General features: G+C 55.1%; 1 protein-coding gene across 1 annotated transcript in view; it reads left to right on the forward strand.

Moving 5' to 3' along the window:
- ELL (elongation factor for RNA polymerase II) overlaps positions 1–20,145 on the forward strand; it is an 80,213-nt gene that overhangs the window by 33,347 nt on the left and 26,721 nt on the right. The window contains exon 2 of the mRNA XM_061149804.1: positions 17,390–17,437. Coding sequence (XP_061005787.1) covers positions 17,390–17,437 — 48 coding nt within the window. The remainder of the gene's footprint in view (positions 1–17,389; positions 17,438–20,145) is intronic.

Genomic DNA, 20,145 nt, shown 5'->3' on the forward strand with positions numbered 1-20,145 from the left:
GTCCCCAGCCCGGCTCTGTGCACGGCCCCCTCGTGCTCCACCAGGAGAAGAAAGAGCGTGCACTGAGCTCAGCCGCCAGCCGTGAGACATGGCCTCCTTCCACGTGTTTGTCACGTTTGCTCTGCTCTCCCCTGCCCCACGCATTTGAGGACTGGCCAGGCTGAGCCCTGCCCCCAGTCAACGCCTGCTCTCTGTGCCGTGGAAGTGCGCCAGTGACCATGGGACCTGTGGGCGGGTCCCGAGCCCTTGACTGTCTTTTCTCCCACGTTAAATACGTGTGTGTGTGTGTGTGTGTGTGTGCGTGCGCGCGCGCGTGTATGGATGTGCTGGGTCTTAGCTGCGGCATGTGAACTCTTAGTGGCCACATGTGGGATCTAGTTCCCTGACCAGGGACTGAACCTGGGGCTCCCCTGCATTGGGAGCTCGGAGGGTTAACCACCGGACCACCAGGGAAGTTCCTTCTCCCAGATTTTGATGGCTCTTTGAGACTTTTGGAGTCTTCTGGCTCAAAATATCAGAACTACTTGAAAGAGAGAGGTTACCAGCTCTCTGGGGAGGCTGACTTGTCCAGCCATTTCTCCATGCCTCCAGGATACCTCTGGAGCCCCCAGGAGGGCTGTCTCAGCCTGTGGTCCAAGGCCACGTCTCTAACCTGACTGTGTGGGAGAGGCAGCCATCACAGCCCAGCTGGTCCAGAGTTGGCTCTGCTTGGAGGCAGTCCCCCTTCCTGGGGTCCCCACTGTTGAGTGGTGGGGTGTTCAAGGCAGGATCTGCATGGTGGGGCCTTCTCTGTTCCCGAGCAGCTAGGATTTATTCCAACACAATGGTGGCTTCCCAGGGAGCACAGTGGAAGAACCCGCCTGCCAGTGCAGGAGACGCAAGAGATGCTGGTTCAAACCCTGAGTCTGAAAGATCCCCTGGAGAAGGAAACAGCAAGTCACTCCAGTATTCTTGCCTGGAAAATTCCATGAACATGAACAGAGAAGCCTGGCAGGCCGTGGTCCGTGGGGTCACAGAAGAGACACAGCTAAGCCAGTGCAGCGCTGCAGTTAACGGTGGGCGTGGCGGAGCATGTTGAACACGGCCTGGAGCTGATGCCTGAGGCTGGTCAGAGTCTGGTGGGGTGCAGAGGTGCGTGAACGTGGAGCGTGTCCAAGGTAACCTCGTGGGACTGATGCTGAGTGAGCTCCTAGGCTAGGAATGCAGGTCCCTGACCCGGCAGCTCCTGGGTTGCTCTGTGTGTGTGTGTTCCTGGGTTGCTCTGTGTGTGTGTGTGTGTGTGTGTGTGTGTGTGTGTGTGTGTGTGTGTGTGTGAGCGTGAGCTCCTAGGCTAGGAATGCAGGTCCCTGACCCGGCAGCTCCTGGGTTGCTCTGTGTGTGTGTGTGTGTGTGTGCGCGCACTTTAAAAGTGGATGTGAGAGAGTGACTCTGCTATAGGCACCAGCTGGAGGCCATGGGGTGGGGTGGGAGGAGCTCATCCTGAAAGGAAGAGAAGGCTGATTTCTTGGCCATGGCTTTTGTTTTTCTGCAACTTGTGCCTGCATCTCCTGGGACAGATCTGTGGTGCTTTGCAGAAGATGAGAAGGGGGAAACTTGAGCTGAGCCCTGGGCTGAGATGCAGAGCATCCGGGCAGCCCACATCCTGGGCTGCGCCCCCAGAGGGCCTGGGCCATCTAGGTCAGGCCCTCAGCTTCCTCTGCTGGAAGATTCCATCTTAGTTACTGCTGTCTGGGCGGGGGGTGGGGTGGGGGGGGGGTGTGTGTTTCTTTTGTCATGGTGCCCCTAGGCTGTGGGCGAAAGACAGGTTTGGGCAGAGTGAAGTTTGGTACCAAACTTCAGGTACCAGGGCCTGTTGAAGAGTTTTAGTGAGCAGTTATAAAGGGAAAACAGGACTTCCCTGGTGGCCCAGTGGTTGAGAATCCTTCTGCCAATGCAGGGGCACGGGTTCGATCCCTGGTGCGGGACGATCCCACAGACCGGAGCACTGAGCCCGTGCGCCCCAACTGTTGAGGCCACCCTGCCTGGAGCCCGAGCTCCACACCCAGAGAAGCCTCCACAACGAGAAGCCCACACCCCGCACCTCGAGAGTAGCCCCCACTCACTGCAGCTAGAGGAAGCCCGCTCGCAGCAGGGAAGACCCAGCATAGCCAAAAATAAAAAAACCAAGTACAGTTTTTAAAGAAGAGGAAAAACAAGCCCACTCAGCACACAGGCTCCTGGTGAGGCCCGTCGGGAGCGCATCGGTGCAGAGCGCCCTGTCTACTTTCCTGCCCACTTGTCCATTTCCCCAGGGCTCCCACTGGCCTCATCGGGGCTCCCAGGGAGAGAGTGGGATGAGGCCAAGGACACACTCTGGGGTGGGCCTCTGCTGGGAGGGGGGCTCAGGTCCCCGGGGCAGAACACGGGCGCCGGCTGCAAGCCCCGAGACTCGGTGCTGCTCGTGCGCAGCCCGCTCCGGGCACACAGGCCCAGGGTGGCAGAGGAGCCGAGACCCGCGGTTTGGCCCTCCACAGCCCGTGCCCAGTGCTGCAGGCTGCGTGTGCTGGGGCGTGCAGCAGGTACTGACGTGGGGCGGCTTCTTAATTTTTCTATTTGAGGAAAGGCAGATGGGAGAGATGAAATAGTAATGAGGCAAAAGTGTTGAAAAGAGGGCCTGGTGCAGGCGTGGGTTGCAGAGCTCAGCGCGGTGGCAGGGGTTGGTGGCTCATGACAGCTACACTTCCCTGGAGCCAGGCCTGGGATGTGCTGCCAGCAGCCGTGGAGGGAACAGGGCTCAGTGGAATAGAACCACTTAAAAGTACATGTTTATTTTTGTTTGTTACTGGCTGCGCTAGGTCTTCATTGCTACATGTGAGCTTTTCTCCAGGTCAGCTAACGGGGGCCACTCTCTGCTTGTGGCGCACGGGCTTCTCTCATTGCGAAGCACCGGCTCTGAGTGAGAGGGCTTCAGGGGTTGCTGCACATGGACTTATAGCTGTGGATCACGGGCTTAGTTCCCCATGGCATGTGGGATATTCCCGGAACCAGGGATCAAACCTGCGTACCTTGAGTTGCAAGTGGATTCTTAACCACTGGACCACCAAGGAAACCCTAGAAGAACTTTAATGTGAAGAATTAATTATTTAGCAAATGTTGGTTTCATCCTGTTACATTATGTGTGTTTCACAAAGAGTTTGGATAAATTGTAGAATCGGGATACGATCTAATGAACTGTGCCAGGGCCCATGACTGGTCTTCCTTTGAGATTGGGATCAGCTCTACTAGTGAAGTGGGGACCCCAGCCCTGCCCTGGGACCTCCAACAGCCCTGTCCCCGCTCTCTGCTTCCTCTTCCTCAGTCATACAACAGGAACCCTCGTATCTATGAGTAGTTGAAGATGAGAGTGAGTTTCCTGCTGGAGATTGGCTCTTCTTGATACCACAAGGCATCATGTTCATTTTGGCTGTGATTTCCATGAAGAGCCTGTGCCCGGTGCATCCCACCTCCAGTCAGGCTTCAGATGCCTCCCGCCCACCCACAGCCAAGTAGAGCGCTTGTCAGGGCTGCTGCCCTGCAGTTCCTTTTGCCCTCCTGGTGTCTCAGCAGCCCCTGTGGTGCGACTTACCCATCTGTAGAGTCACTGCTTCGGGCACCTGGGGCAGTTGTTTGGGCTGACACACGGGGGACACAGGAAACCTGGCGGGGGCGGGGTCTTGGATCCACATGGCCTAGGCCTAGACGTGTTGACTTTATTGGTGTGTGAGCCTTGGAGCAAAAAAATTGTCAAGTGGCACTTTATCAGAGTCTGTAATTGCTCTTTGAAGGACATCGTTAAGAGAACGAAAGGACAAGCCACAAACTGGGGGAAGAATCTTTGCAAAAGTCATCTGCTAAAGCTCTAGTATCTAGAATATATGAAGAACTCTCAAAGTGCGGTAGTGAAAAGTTGACCCAGTTTTTTAAAAATGCGTTGGAGATTTGTATAGCTTCTCCATAAAGATGCGGAATGGCAGATTTGTCCATGAGAACATTCTTCACGTCATTAGTCATCAGGGAAATGCAAGTTGAAACCACGGGATACCACTTCACACCTAGGAGAATGGCTCAAATAGAAAACCTGACTACACTAAATCCTGACATGGATCGGGAGCAAGTGGAACTCTGCTTCCTTGAGGGTGGGATGCAAAACAGCCAGCCACCTGGAAGGCAGTCTCATGAAGTTAAACGTACACTTGCCATTAAGATCCAGCCTATGCTTCTGGCTGTTCATCAGGTGAGATGAAAACTCATGTCTGCACAGGAGTCTGCATGTGAATGTTTATAGCAGTTGATTCATTAGTCCCCAAGGTGGACACGACGCCAGTGTCCTTCAGTCCACAGGTGGGTGAACAGACTGCAGTATGATATGGGGCTTAATACTAAGCAGTGAAAAGAAGTTCGATGACAGCAGCATGGGTCGGTCTCCAGCGCCCTACGCTAAGTGTTCTGTGGTCAGCCGCATGTGTTGCTGTTCAGTCTCTCAGTCATGTCCAACTCTGCCACCCACGGACTGCAGCACACCAGGCTTCCTTGTCCTTGACCATCTCCCAGAGTTTGCTCAAACTCACATCCATTGAGTCAGTGATGTCATCCAGTCATCTCGTCCTTTGTTGTCCCCTTCTCCTCCCGCCTTCAATCTTTCCCAGCATCAGGGTCTTTTGCAAGGAGTCAGTTCTTCCCATCAGGTGGCCAAAGAATTGGAGCTTCAGCGTCAGTCCTTCCAATGAATATTCAGGACTGATTTCCTTTAGGATAGACTGGTTGGATCTCCTTGTAGTTCAAGGGACTCAAGAGTCTTCTCCAACACCACAGTTCAAAAGCATCAATTCTTTGACCCTCAGCTTTCTTCATAGTCCAGCTCTCCACATCCATACATGACTACTGGAAAAACCATAGCTTCGACTAGACAGACCTTTGTTGGCAAAGTAATGTCTCTGCTTTTTAAAACACTGTCTAGGTTTGTCATAGCTTTTCTTCTAAGGAGCAAGCGTCTTTTAATTTCATGGCTGCAGGCACCATCTGTAGTGATTTTGGAGCCCAAGAAAATAAAGTCTGTTACTGTTCCCATTGTTTCCCCATCTATTTGCTGTGAAGTGATGGGACCGGATGCCATGATCTTCGTTTTTTGAATATTGAGTTTTAAGCCAACTTTTCCGCTCTCCTCTTTCATCTTCATGAAGAGGCTCTTTAGTTCCTCTTCTCTTTTCTGACATAAGGGTGATCTCATTTGCATATCTGAGGTTACTGATATTTCTCTGGGCAGTCTTGATTCTAGCTTGTGCTTCATCCAGCATGATGTACTCTGCATTTAAGTTAAATAGTCAGGGTGACAATATACAGCCTTGATGTACTCCTTTCCCAGTTTGGAACCAGTCTGTTGTTGCATGTTTGGTTCTAACTGTTGCTTCTTGACCTGCATACAGGTTTCTCAGGAGGCAGGTAAGATGGTCTGGTATTCCCATCTCTTGAAGAATTTTCGACAGTTTGTTGTGATCCACACAGTCAAAGGCTTTAGCATAAAGTCAGCTGCATAAGGACCCCCAGTAGATGTCCAAGTCTTAACCCCTGGAACCTGTGGATTTGGTCTTACATGAAAAAAGGACTTTGCAGTTGAGAAAATGTTAAGGATTCTTAAGCCGATTCACAGTTACAGAGAACACACTAGTGGTTACCAGTGAGGAGAGGGAGTGAGGAGGGGCAGATAGGGATAGGGGGTTTTACAAAAAGGGTTGTTATGGGATTGTATGAAATCGTGTATATAAAACTTCTGAAAATTGTAAAGCACTGTTGAATTTAAAGACTCATTCAGTTTGTTGTGTTGTTTCAGTTGTTAAGTGGTGTCCAACTCTTTGTGACCCCACGGACTGCAGCCTGCTAGGCTCCTCTGTTCTCCACTGTCTCTTAAAGTTTGCTCAAATTCATTCAGTAAAGAGCTTTAAAAAGTTAAAAAAGATATGATACAAGTAAATCTGTGTTTAGATGCCAAAAAAAGCCAGGAAAAAAAGTTTTTTTAAAGTTAAGCGTTCAGAGATGGGATTTCCCAGGATCCTTGGGCGCTAAATCTGATCACAAGTGCTCTTTTGAGAGTAGAGAGGGATTTGAGGCAGGCAGAAGAAGAGGAGGTGATGGGGCCCTAAGACTGCAGTGTCCAGAGGCCACGGACGCCTGCGGCCGTCAGAGTCGGACGAGTCAGGGACGGCGCTCCCACTGGCGCGCTCAGTGGGGGTGCAGCCCTGCCGGTGACAGCCCGACTTCGTCCTCCAGGGAGTAAATGGGTTTCTGTTGGTCTAAACCATCGCCTTTGTTGTGACTTGTTCCATAGCCACAGAAAACTAATGCAGTGTGATCCCATTTATGTGACCATGTGGAAAAGATGCACCCGTAGGGCCAGGACACAGATTGGAGGTCGCTGGGGGTGAGGGGAGGGTTAGAGTCCAGGTGGGCCTGTGGAAGTTACAGCAGAAAGGAAGGTGGACTGTCCAGTGCTGGCTGTTTATTTGCTCATCCAAGAAGAGCAAAACAGAAATGCACGGCAGGGTGTCAGGGCCAGTTATAGGTGACTTACATCTGTTTTTCTAATCCTTAAGATGTCTTAAAATTTTTTTCCCTAAGCTTTCTGTGTACTTTGGTGACACATATTTTGACACAGACGTTTGTTTGCTGGCAACCAACATGGGTCCTGATTTACACCTGGCTTCTGGCCAGAATCCCTTTTTTCTTGCCTTAGGTGTCCCTTCACTTAATGATGAATGTTGTGCCCTCCTCCTGGCTAAAGGGAGGAGCTGCTGTGAAGCCCTGATGCTGGCCTGCCACGCCCCTGATCTCTGCCCTCAGCCAGGAAGGGTAGAATCTGTGTGTCCACTCAGGTTTCCCAGCCTGGCCCCGAGCTGGCCTCGTCCACCGCACTGAGCTGGGGCTGCATCCCAGGCCTTTCTTCCTGCCTGTGGTTCACAGAAAGGCCCCCCCTCTTGGTCCCCGACACCACAGTCTAAACTCTCCACGGCCTTGCCATTCCCTTGGAACCTGCCAGGAAGCCACAGGAAGGATTCCTGAAAGGCGTTTCCCAATCGTCTCTGCTTTACTGGAAATGAGTGGGTGGGGTGGTGGGCAGTTGCCAGGAGGTCAGCAGCCAGACCTTTTCTCAGGACTTAACCTCCCCCTTTGCTGGCCACACACTGCCCAGGGGAAGGGGCATCCCAGCTCCGAAGAATCAGCTCATGGACTTCTTTGTGCTTCATAGAATTGGAAAGACAACCCTTCAAGGAGAGGCAGCAGCCTTTACCTTCATCACTTCGTGCAGGCACCTCTGAGTTACGAGGGCCTCAGGCCACAGGGAAGGTGCAGCCTGGGCACGGTCAGCGCCCCCGGTGGGTAGTGGAGGACCCGGAGGGCGGTGTTGGGCACCGCTCCCCACGCTCATCAGCGCTGCGCGTCCTGCCGCTGTGTCTGGATCTGCCCTTACCGCAGCGGTCCTTCCGCCTCGCCCCCTTTCTCCCTGAAGGCACACTGGTCTGTGCTGGCAAACAGGACCTGCCCCTGTCTGCTCTGTGTACCTTGGTGAGGGGCGGGGGCGGGTCTTGTAAACCTTTCACCTGGGAGTGTTCTTGGGTTGGTGGGACAGAGCTGAGAGTAACAACTGCCCTCTGGCTGTGATTCAGTCTCACCCTCTGAGCTCTGACCTGTCTTTGCAGCTTTGCCCGGTGCCCTCATGTCCCCATTTTTTGGTTTCTTTGGTTTTGATAGTACATCCTTAGAACAATCCCAGGTGTCTTTTCATTTCACCCGTGGCTTTTTTCAGCCACTGTGTTGCATATGAAGAGATATAGACGTGTGTGTTTGAGACATCGCCTCTGCGCAGCTCCCTGAGAGCACCCTTGCTGGGACTAGTTCAAGTAGTGTCCGCACAGAGCCACTCTGGACCTTCATGTCTAGTCCTGCTCTTCCTTCCCTGGAGGCGCCCATCTGCTGAAGACACTAGCTCATTGGTCCCGTGGAATTTCCCGCACTGTGCTCTGCCAGTCACCGTCCTCGTTGCCTTCCGCCCAGCTGGCTCAGGGCTTCTCGGCCTTGGCTCCACTGACGTCTGGGGCTGGGTAACGAGGTGGAGGGGCCGCCCTGTGCCCTGTCATCTGTTGGGCAGGGTCTTCTGTCAGATGCTAGGAGCAGCGCCCCGTCACCAAGTGGCGACATCCAAACATGTCTCTGGACATGGCCAGTGTCCCTGGGGCAGAGTCTCCCCGTGAGACCCACAAGTGTAAGTGGATGCCTTACCCACTGTGCTTCCTGCACACTGGTCGCTAGACCTGGAGGTGGATTTCGTAAGCCACTTCCTGTTGCTTCACCCTCGAAGCCGCCTTCATGGGGAGAGGAGGGGATTTCGGCCATCGAGTTCCTCCTCACTGTCTCCTTGCCCCATCTTAGGCGAGGGGAGTCTAAGGCCAGTGCTCACACCTCCCCACCCCGCTGGGCCCACCTGTTTCCCTGCCTGGCACTGTCCTCTTCCTGCCCTATGTTTTTTTACATCCATCAGCATCTTTATTACATGGGTTTCTTCATCCAAGTCATAGGGAGTGGCCTGGGTGCCGAATGACCTTGGGGTGTGGACACCCCCTCCTGCTGTGTGGAGGCCTTCCCACTGCTCAGCCCTGCCAGGCCTCCCAACTTAGCCCTGGCTCTCAGCCACACCTTGGCACGCGGAGTACCGCTGGCCCCGGGAAGCTCCTGGGTTCATCCCCCCTGCATTGCTAATGGGAAGTGGTTCCTGCCACTTGGGGTGCTGACAGGGCCCGTGTGGGTCGGCGCCTGCTGCTCAGATGGTGCCACGTTGGACAGCCTGGCCCTGGAGGGGTGTGTGGCCTGGTGTGTGGCCTGTGAGCCTGCGGCGAGTGGTGTGAGCCCCCAGAGGGTCTGAGGAGACTCGGGTGCCGCGTGTAAGGCTGCCAGCCTGCGGCGTAGCCCGTGCAGGTACCGAGAGTGAGAGGCACAGAGACAGGCAGCGTTGAGCCTGGGCCGGGCTGTCGCGGGATCACATGACCTGCCCGCTTGCTGGTCACAGTCTGGGGCTGCCCCGAAAGCTGCCCCAGGGAGACAGGGAGATGAGCGGTCCTGGCCCACAGTCCTGTGGGGGGTGACAGGGTGGCGCTGACCCCGCGTGCTGTCAGCCCCCACGGCAGGAAGAAAAGGGCCATGTTTGCCTGGGGAGCCCCTGCGCTCGGGGGCCAGGCCAGGCTGTCTGCGTCTGGAAGGTGAGCCCGATGCACACCACTGAGGCTGGCTCTGCCTGCTTCCTCAGAGGAGCCTGGTGGTACATTGACCTTCCGGGGAGCACGAGCCTGGGGGTGCCCTGTCCCCCCTTGCGGCTGTGCTCCACACCACGCCTCCTCAGCCGCGGCCGCGGTCTTTGCCCCCCTTGCCGCCTGCAGCCCAGCCCAGCGCCTCAGCTCTGTCTCCTTATGCCATGCGCGCTGTACCCTTAGCCTCAAGGCCTGGGCAGTACCCCTTGAGCGCAGGAACAGGAAAATGATCCACTTAGGCCGAAGTGTCGCATTCAGCATGTCCAGCAGGCAAATGTTCGAGTCCGTCTGCTCTGCACCCCCGAGCCGACCGAGGTACAGGGAGATCAGGGTCAGCTCTGGCACCTGGAGACCCTGCCCTCCATTGACCTCCAGCCGTGGGTCAGACGGTGTCAGGACCCTGGGACAGTCGCTGCCATCCCCCCAGACCCCCATCCTTGCACCCGGTTGCCACCCATTCAGTGCTGCACGTGCCAATCCCGCACGTCATTATTGTTATTTACACCTTAACCTGTCGTGCCTTTTACAGAAGCGTCATGAGAAAGAAGTCTTTCGTGTTCATACATGCTCACCATAACCCAGCCTTCTTCATCCTCTGTGCAGATCTGCCTGCCCATCTGGTGTCACTATTCGTTCTTCTTAGCGAGCTTCCAGAACCTTCCTCAGAGTGCGGAGCTGCTGCAAGCAGGTTCTTTCCCCCTTTGTCTGAACCAGCCTTGACGCTACCTTCTCTTCGCACTGTATGTGGGGCGTTAGGCTGTGGTCCTCTTCCCTCCTAGTTGGCAGATGTCTTCTGTGGTCTCTGAGCTTGTTTCTGACACTTGACCTTGTGAGTTTTACCTTCGCTTCTCCGACTGTGACCCGCAGTCTGCTGCTGCGCTGACTGGCAAGGCGTGTTGCCATGGGGCTGTTTGTGCTCCTGCTGGCGTTCTGTAGGTCTGTGGGTTTATAGTCTTTGTCACATTTGGAGGTTTGAGGCCATTATTTCTTTGGATACCGTGCCCTTGGGATTTCAGTTACATGTATAATGGATTTCTTAGTACTGTCCAGCAGTTCACCAAGGCTTTGTTCCTTTTCTTAATAGATTTGTTCCTGTGTGATTCATTTTGGATACATTTCTGTTGCCTTGTCATCAGATTCACTAACCTTTTCTTCCACAGTGTCTAATATTAATCCCACTCAGTACTTCAAGATACTGCATTTCTCAACTCAAGAAGTTCTGTGTGACTCTCCTCTGATACTTCATATTCTTCTTTGCATCAGTTCCAAGTTTCCCTTTAAGCTTGCGAGCATTTTAAATTTAGAATAGTTGCTCTAAAGTGAAACCCTTGTCTGATAATGCCATCTTCTCTGTTCTTTCTAGGTCTGCTTCCATTCATTGACTGATGCTTCTCTTGGGTTAAGGGTCACATTTTTCTACAGCTTCCCACATCTGAAGGCTTTTGGTTTGGGTTACTGAGTGTTGTAGAGTCCATGGGATCATGTGCTGGATTTGGTTGTCTTTTCTTAGAGACTGACAGTTCTTCTGGCTGCTGACAGGCAATTTGGTTAGCAATGGGTCAGCTGATACTGGGGAAGCTTGCTTTTGAAATTCCTTAGTAAGAGGAATGAAAGAAGCCCTTAAATGAGGGCTCGTTTAGCTCCACCACTGAATGGGGTTCAGGGAGGACTCCTCTGGGCTGGCTGTGAATGGCAGCCCCTGCCCCCCAGGCTTGGGGCCCCATCTCGGGGAGAGTCCTGAAGCCTTCCTCTGCAGCAGCTCAGGCCCCGTGCTGGTGCCAGGAGCAGTCTCTGCATCATCTCTCCTTCACGGGCCTCTGCCCGCACTTCCAGTTCTGTCAGACTTCGCAGCCCACGGTCCAGAGGCTTCTCTAGGCAGTGAGCCCAGCGGCCTCGAGAGGCTCCCTTGGCCCTTCCCTTCTTGCAGGCCTTTCTGGCCTGTGCCGCCCATGTTCACTTTGAGATCGTGGTTGTGTGTTCTGTCCAGCACCCTAGCTGTCACCAGTGGATGGCTTGTGTGGCCCTGACATGGGTGCCTACTTGGGAAGAAGCCGAGAAGATTCAACAGGAACTTCTGTCTGTCCGTTTGCTCTTCATCCATCCAGTGAATATCTCCTGGACTTGGGTGGCCCATCGTGGCCTCCCTGAGGTGGAAAGGCCTGCCCCTCGGAGTGCGTCACTGACCTAAACACAGAAATCTTCAGATAAAAGGTTGGAGGTGACTGCAGCTGTGTCCTCCTGGGGTCAGCTTCCAAGTCTTCCTCTGAGGAAAGGAGGCTGCGAGTATGTGTACCATCCCTGCAGAGAGCCTTGGAGGTGGCAGGTGGAGCTGGCTCCTGGCCCTCTGTGGGTTTGGGCTAGTCCTTTGACCTTTTCTGCTGCTTGAGGTTTGTGATAGAGTTTAGCGATAACAAGCCTAAAGTGCAGCTCTCAGCCTGGCCCACAGGCCGCCCTCCCGGGAGCCATGTGCCCTGGTCCCGGGCTGCCCCACCCCCCCCGCCCAGGGCGGTTCTGGGGGTTCGAGCCTTCACCGGCCGTGGAGGCATAAGTCCAGGGACGTGCAGGCGGGCTGTTCTCAGGGAGCCTAGGCCTTTGGCTTTCAGCGTGTCCTGCCGTAGGAGTCTGGAGCTCATGGGCCTGGAGCCTTGAGGCTGCTCTGCCCAGGCTTTGCAGAGCCTTCAGGAGCAGCCAGCGTCAGACCTGCACCCGCTACAAGCAGAGCTGCAGCCACCCCTGCCCCCACTGGCCCAGGGGCCAGCGCTGGGGTCAGGCCCAGGCCTGTGCTGGTGGAGTCTGTGTCCTGGGCATACCCAGTGGACACCCAGCAGCCTCCCATGTGAGAGTCCCGTTGGCACCTGCTGCAGCTTGCTGGTTGGCGCAGGAAGAAAGCCAGGTGGTCCCGCCCTGCCTGGTGTAACAGCGGAGGGAGGAACCGGGCCACGTTCCCAGGGGCTGGGGGCCCCCGCTGACAGTGTGACCGACCCATATGGCAGAGGGGCCCATGGCACTTGGGGTTCCCCTTTGCCTACCTGCCTCACTTGGAACGTGACTCAGAGGGAAGGGAGAAAGCTGGCAAGTTATCACACAACCAGCTTCTTTCCAGTAGGTTCTTGGAGGCAACAGGGCTGGATGCACTTTGAGGCATTCAGATGAAGTGTGTTTGCTCTACAGTAAATATCTGTAAACTTTGGTTTGAAAAAATAAAAGCCTGGAACTTCCCTGGTGGTCCAGTGGCTAAGACTGTGCTTCCAGTGCGGGGGACCTGGGTTCACGCTTCGGTCAGGGAACTCGATGTGTCACATGCCACAGCGAAGATGGGAGATCCTGAGTGGTGCAGCGGAGACCCAGTGCAGCCAAACAAATAAACTCAAGAAAAGTAAGGCGAAAACTTACTTTGATCTAAAACAGATTCCCCCCCCTCCAAAAAAAAACAAAAAACAAAAAACAAAAACAGATCCCCATCTTCACAGCAAAACAGTACGTGCCAAAGGCCACTTTGGTCGATGTTGAAGACACACAAGTAATTTTAGTACATTTTAGAACTCTTCAGAAAATTCTCTCTTCTTGTAACAATTTTAATTTTGTTGTGCTTCATTAAAATGTCATTGGGCCTCCGAGCTTGAGAGTCTGTGACAGGTGGGATGGTCACATGTCGGTGCGAAGGACACTCCAAAAGCGGAGACTCCTGCAACGCCCCAGCCAGCGCCAGCGTTTCCTCCTGGAAACCTGGTTGGGGGGTGGGGGGCCACAGTGGTGACCAGGCAGCTTACTGACAGGCGCCCCGGGTGGAAAGGTCTACACACAAGGTCACGGCTGTGGCCCCTAAGACTGAGGAGAACCTGTGGCGAGGACTGCACCCGGCAGCGGCAGCGCTAACCCCAGTGCGGAGGGCGGGCCCTCTGGTGCCGGCAGGTGTGTGTCTGATGCTGTTGGCCGCCACCTGTTGAGCAGCAAGGGCTGAGTGCCATTAGGACGCACCTCAGGAGGGGAAATGCCCTGGTGGGCCAGTGGTGTGAACTCCACACGTCCACTGCTGAGGGCCCAGCTGCCGCCGATCAATCAGTCAACAAACAGACAAGCACATACCTCAGGGGAATTCCCTGGTGGTCGGGTGGTCGTGACGTGAAAACGTCACGCTTTCACTGCCGGAAGTGTGGCTTCCATCTTCGGGCAGGGAGCTAGGATCCCACAAGCCATGGGGCACGGCCCCCAAAAAAGAATACACCTCAGTCATTGACCAGGTGTTACTGACTCCTCCTTTAGTTCTAAGATCTTCCAAGTGGGACTCCTGTCTTCTCTGCCTGCACAGGGGCTGGTGTGATTTAGGGTTCCATGTGGTGTCTGTTTTGCTAATGGCTGTAGACAGGTGACTTGTGTCTGGGGGTCACTCGTGTGTGTGTTTGCGTATGCACGATGGTATGAGTGAATTGCTCTGTTGTGGACAGGACTGACCTGGCCTGGTCCTCCTGCTGGCGGGAGGAGACACTGCGAGAGCCCATGTGGTCCAGAGCCTGGTTCTGCGATGAAAGTTAGGCGACACACACTGCAGACCAGCCCTCTTGGCATCGCGGTCCTTTTAGCTTGAGCTTTTAGCCTTGGCCAACTTCCCCACAGTATAAAATCTTATTCACTGTGCCCTTAGTGAATGACCAGGAGTTCATAAGAAAGTGATCTTCTGAATAACCTGCTTGGCAACTACTAAACGAGTTAAATGCCTCTCTAGATGCCGCAGGGAGCGTGTGGGCCACTCTAGGCACAGGTGGGGCTGCCTTGGTAGAGCCCCTTCTTCAGGGGGTGCACCCTTCTTAGTTCTTCTCCTTCTCGTCCCTAAATCTGGGCTTGCAACAGCACCGTCGTCGTGGTGCCTGTCCCCCAAGCCCCTGCAATGCAGCCTTGCTGCCGTGAGCCCCGGACTGAGTTGTGCATGGAGGGGTCTGGGCTGAGGGCGTGAGAACCAGGTGCTGCGAGCCCTTTGCTTCTATGGCACCCGTATCTCTGCTCCAAGTTTGCACCTGCCGTTCCCCACCAAGAGCACCCTGCCTTCTTGGCTCTCGGGGTCAGGTGATGTCGGTGGAGAGCTCCGTAAGGACGGTGGGCACGCAGCTTTGCTTCGGCGCTGTCTTTGCTGCCCTTGCCTGTCCTGCTGTCTCCCTTCCGTCCGCTGTACATCACTGTTGACTGAGACTGGGTAACAGATGAGTCTCCCCGCTGCCTGTTCAGTAACTCTCTGTATGCTCAGGTGACGTTCCCCAAAGCCCCTGAGGCTTTGGAGTGCTCTCGGGGTCTTTTACAACCCATGGAAGTTACACCCATTTTAGGCGTATAGTCAGAGTGTTAACTCCACCCGAGAAGTTCCCTCCAGCCCACCTGCAGCCACTCCCCACTTCCAGGCACTCACAGTTCTGTGCTCTCATTAGTTTGGCCTTTTCTGAAAATTTATACAGGTGGAGTCATCCATTGTACAGTGTTGTATATTGGGCTTCTCTCATTTAGCTGGTGGCTTTAGGGTTCGTCTATGTCGTGTCTATTGGGAGTTCATTTCTTTTTATTTCTAGGTAGTATTTTGTTTCTCTACTAACTTATGGGCATTCGGGTTTTTGGCTGTTCTTTGAATGTTGTTGTTTAGTCACTAAGTCCTATCTGACTCTTCGCCACCTCATGGACTGTAGCCCACCAGGCTTTTCTGTCCATAGGATTTCCCAGGCAAGAATACTGGGGTGGGTTGCCGTTTCCTTCTCCTAGGGGATCTTCCCGACCCAGGGGTTGAACCTGTGTCTCCTATGTTGGCAGGTGGATTCTCTACTGCTGAGCCACCAGGGAAGTAAAGAGTATTTCTGCTGTGCACACTTGTGTGTGTGTTCGTGCATTCCTGTGTTTCCATTTCTCTTGGGTATATCCCTAGGAATTGGAGTTGGTGGGTCACGTGATAACTGTTTAAAGAAACCACGAGGGGACTCCGCAGTGGCTCCGTGGTTAAGAATCTGCCTTACTGTGCAGGGGATGTGGGTTCCATCCCTGGTCAGGGAACTAAGATTCCACATGCTGTGGAACAGCTATGCCCATGTGTCACAAGTACTGAGACCATGTACCCCAGCTAGAGAGTCTGCACTGCAGCAGAGATCCTGTGTGCTGCAGCTAGGCCCTGACACAGCCAAGTTAGTTGATATTAAAATACCTGCTGGACTTTTCTACAGGACCTTGTGTGCTCCCACCAGTAAGGGATGAGGGTTCTGGGGTGTCGTCTTTTTTAGCTATCCTGGTAGGCACCTGCGTAGTCTGCACCGCATTGGTGAGAAATGGCTTCTGCCGTGCTTGCTGGCCACCTGCAGATCTTCCTTTGGGCCTCTGTCTTTAAGCTGGTTCCAAGCAAAGGCTGCTTAAATGTTGCATCTCCAAGGGCCCAGCCAGACGGGCCCCCCGGTGCTGTCCCTCTAAGTCTGTGAACTGCATTCCAGGCAGCAGTCTCACCATGGCTGGGGGCAGGTCGTCTGGTCTTGAGCCTGCCGTGAAGGGAGCCTGGCCCCTGTCTGAGCAGCGCAGTAGCCCTTGCCCCTGCAGGGGCTGGAGTCCATCCCGTATCTGCCCACCTGGCAGTGAGGCGGGATGTACTTTAAAAGTGTGGTCCAGTGGTCAAGCCTCCATCTTCCAGTACACAGTGCATGGGTTCGACCCTCACTGTAGGGGGCACGGGTCAGAGACTGAGGTCCAAAAAGTAAAATACATCCTGACATTCTTTGTCAGAGTTAAAAAAAATTTTTTTAAATGTTTTCAGTCTTTCTCAAATTAAAAAAAAAAAGGGTGGCTGGCTTCTGGGATGTCTGATTCCGTGGAGGTGAGTGCCGGAGCTTGCTGTGACCCTCAGGTCTGCTCCAGGTGCCTGAGTGAAGTCCTTGGAGACTCTTGGCTAAAGGGGAGGCGCCTGTAAGCCGAGAGGGGTGCGTGTGTGACTCCCGTGGTCCCGGTTGGCTGAGCGCTGTCTGCCTCAGCTGTGGACAGCCGCCCGGCGGTCTGACAGGGTCACAGGCACTGAGAGGCCAGCCCGCGCACTGGTTGGCTCTCCCCCTGTGTGTGCGGCTGCTCTGCCCGTCCTGGGCCGCCAGCGGGCCTGACGTGCTGGGCGCAGAGCAGACAGGTAGTCACTGCAGACTGGTCCTGAGGTCCAGGTCGGGGAGCTGGGGCTGAGGCCTGAGAGGCGGGCTCTGCTGGAGGCGGGTGAGCCCAAGATCTGGGCTGCCACATGGAGGAAAGCTGAGGAGAACCACAGGCCCAGAGGCTGATTTGGGCCCTGTGGGTTTGAGGATGGAGGGAGGGGGTCGTTGTGATGAACCAGCACCACCCTGTGGGGTGGGGTCTGCTACACAGAAAGTAGGTGCCAAGGGCCCGGGATAAATGAGAAAGAGAAGTGTGACCCTCCATCTGGATCCGTGTTCTTTCTGAAATTCCACCAGAAGGCTGATCTCCGAATAGCTAAAGCTTAAATTAGAGTTTTTTGGTGTATTTTTTTCCTGTGACATTTGGAAATTCTGCCGCCCCAAGCACAGGGACGAGCTGCTCTGAAGCTGTGATGTGGAGCTGGGCAGGTGTTGGGCTCTGTCCTGTCAGGGCCTTCAGGTGGGGGGCGTCGCCTCATCAGCCGGCCACCCGGCGGGTGGCGCTCCCCCGCGCAGTTCCGCTCCTCCTGGAGTGCCCCCAAGGCGGGATGGCCTGGGCTGGTGCTGCTGTGCGGGGGGATGGTGACGGGCTGCGCGTTGCCTCTCGTGTACCTTCAACCCTGGCCCCCGGGCCATCTGAGGAGCTTACTGACCTGTCAAAACCCTGCTCCGGCGACTTTTCCTGTAATTTTCAACACGTGTAGTTTCTTCTTTTCACCCCCTCCTGAAAACACTGTCTTTGTCCTGCTCCTTGTATGACTGGGAGGTGAGTCTTTGGGTTTCCAGCTATCTTTTTCATACTTTAGACTTCTTACTTAGCTGATTAACAATGTGGGGAGATTTCAGGTGAACAGTGAAGGGACTCAGCCGCATATAAACATGTTCCAGGTATCTTCATTGACGTTTTCCTGTTTTGCTTTTTTGCAGGATTCTGTTTCACTGAGACCTTCGATCCGATTTCAGGGAAGTCAAGGGGTGAGTCTTTTTTTGATCTTAATCATACTTATTTAGAATTGTGGCTTGCTGGGCACCACAGCCCGCTGGGAGCAGTGTTTTGGCCCCATCGCCCCTGTGCCAGGCAGGGCCTGCTGCTGAGCCATGCTCTGCCTCTGGTCCTCTCCAGGCTGGCCCCATGGCTGCGGCCACATCGGCGGGCCCTCTGTGGGCGGAAGGCAGCTCCTCTGTCCCGCAGCTCCTGAGCTTCCCACTTCCTGTCGTTGCCAAACTCCTGTTCTGACTTGATCTTTGTGCTGATCGGAAACTATGACACCCCCCCCCCCCCCACCAGCCCAAGTGAACTTGGGCGTGTGCCCGCCCCCAAGGGTGGGGCGCTTCTGTCGGTGGGCCTGGGACCACAAGTATTTAACTTTTTAGTACTGGGAAGTATAGAAACTCAATACTCCAGTTTTTTCATGGAAGATACTTGATCATAAATGACTATCTTACGGAAGAATTGAGGAATGGGAGAAAGGGCAGGTTGTCCGTAAGCCTTGCCACCCAGGTCCTAGGATCCCCATATCATCCACCCACTAAAGATGCTTTGGAACACTTTAGTTTTTTTCCTAGTTTTTATTGCAAGTCTTTTTTTTTTTTCTTTATATCTGAAGAGTTGCCACACGCGTCTAAGTCAGTTTCCACCCGACAGCCTGCTGGCTTCTTACAGAATCGGGGAGATCTGTAGATTTCGCCCCAGGCAGGGTGCTCCAGAGAGATGAAGCCTTGAGGAGATACATGTCTGCAAGTGCAGATACAGCGATACCAAGAGATATATTGCAAGACGTTGACTCACGGGGCTGTGGGGCTGATGAGTCTGAATTCCGTGGGGCAAGCAGGAGCTGGCCCCGAGGTTCATGGGCAAGCTTCTTCCTCATCAGGGAAGCCTCAGTTTCCCTCTTAAGGCCTTCCGCTGGTTGTGTGAGGCCGACCCAGACCTGGTCATGGGTTCACCGCACCTACAGAGGAGCTTTAGAGCACACCCAGGTTGCCTCTCATGGAGTCACTAGGGGCTGGGGCCTGGCCCGGGGATCACCAGCACACCAAGAGCAGTCAGGCTCAGTGAGAGGCCCTTAAAGGCCCCAGGGCATGCTCCCTGCTCCATGCCTTCTCTGGGCTCCCATGCCCTCTTTGGCCCTGGCCGCCTGCTTCTGCTTGATCTTCCGCTGACCTGTTTCCCCAAGGGGCAGGGCCCGCTGGGCTTGCTGCCAGACTGGCCCAGTGGCGCCCTCTTGTGGCCCGTGGTCACAGTGTGCCCCCAGCAGCTGTGGGAACGCGAGGAAGCCAGGGCACAGATTGCTGTTCTTTTTATCCATGAGCAGTGCTTTCTAGTCAGCAAGACACCACTGGGGTGCTCCTAGAAGCGCCGTGAGGGTCTCCTGGGCTTTGCACTGTGTCGCCCAAATCCCTGTGCCAAACTTAAGCGCCACATCCATTCAAGAAAGGGTCCCTGCCTCTGAGTTGAGAATCCCACATTTTTTCCTTCTGGGCATTCTCATGTGTCATGGACTACCTAGAAGGTTCTGAGGGTGTGGAGGCCGTGTGCTGCAGCCAGGGGCAAGCCAGGCCGTGAGTCTCCACTAAGAGGCTCTTCCCTGGGTGGGACCGTGTGAGGACTGGAGGAGGCCTGTGGCAAGGGGTTGCTGTTCTTTCCCAGTTTGCTGCGAAGGCCCAGGCGTGCGGTCTGCCCCTGGTGGCCTCTGAGCCTTGTCCTTCTCCCGGGTGTTGATAGAACGTGACCGTTCCTCCCCGCCGGGTGTGAGAGGCCTGGCCTGGGGCCAGGTGCAGAGCAGATGCTGTCGTGGCCAGGCACGACTGCGTGGCCACTCGGAGCAGTGGGGGGAGGAGGCGAGGCCCTTGCTGTCTGCTCCCAATTCTCCTGGCTGTGCCCTCCTGCCTCGAGGCTGGAAACAGCAGGAGGCGGGCGGGTCGAGTTGGCCCGCTCGTCCAGCACTCCTGGTGCCTGTGCTGACTCCATGTTCTGGACCCCGAGCAAGCTGGCAGGGCCTGCTTCCCAGAGGCCCAGGAGGCTGGCGCGCTGAAGATTGAGACCCTCTTTGCTCCTTAGCTCAGGGGCCTCGGCCAGGTCATCTCCCTCTGGCTGCTGGCCTCCCCACCCAGGAGAGGGGCCGTGCACCTCAGGGCTGGGTGCCTTAGGAGGGAGCCTTCCTGGCGGCACATGGCTGTGACTCTGCACTCCCAATGCAGGGGGCCTGGGTTCCATCCCTGGTCGGAGAACTAAATCCTACGTGCCTCAACTAAGAGCTTGCATGTCACAAGTGAAGATCCCGCCTGCCGCAACGCATATCAGAGATCCCAGGTGCCGCAGCTGGGCCTGTGAGACCCTGCGCAGCCAACAAAATAAACCATGGCTCAAGGAGAAGCAGAGTCCCCCTGCAGTCCAGAACACGCTCACTCGGTTCCTGGTGCTCGCCGCCCCCCCCCGCCCCCCCCCCCCCCCCCGGCGATGTGAATGCAGCCCAGCTGGCAGAGCGTCTCAGTGTCCCCCAGCTCCTGGGGTGGGAGTCAGGTCCGGCCCGGCCACTTCCCCATCCATGCAGGGAGTGCCACGAGGTCTGGCCGTGGTGGTGGGCGGCCAGGCCCTGGTGTTCGCTGGTTCCTGGGGGTGACTACGGCAGCCTGTAGCACGTCCAGCATTGGGGCATCATCATTGGAGCAAAATGCTCACC

Source organism: Dama dama, chromosome 9 (genome assembly GCF_033118175.1).
Source record: "Dama dama isolate Ldn47 chromosome 9, ASM3311817v1, whole genome shotgun sequence".
Classification (NCBI taxonomy): Eukaryota; Metazoa; Chordata; class Mammalia; order Artiodactyla; family Cervidae; genus Dama; species Dama dama.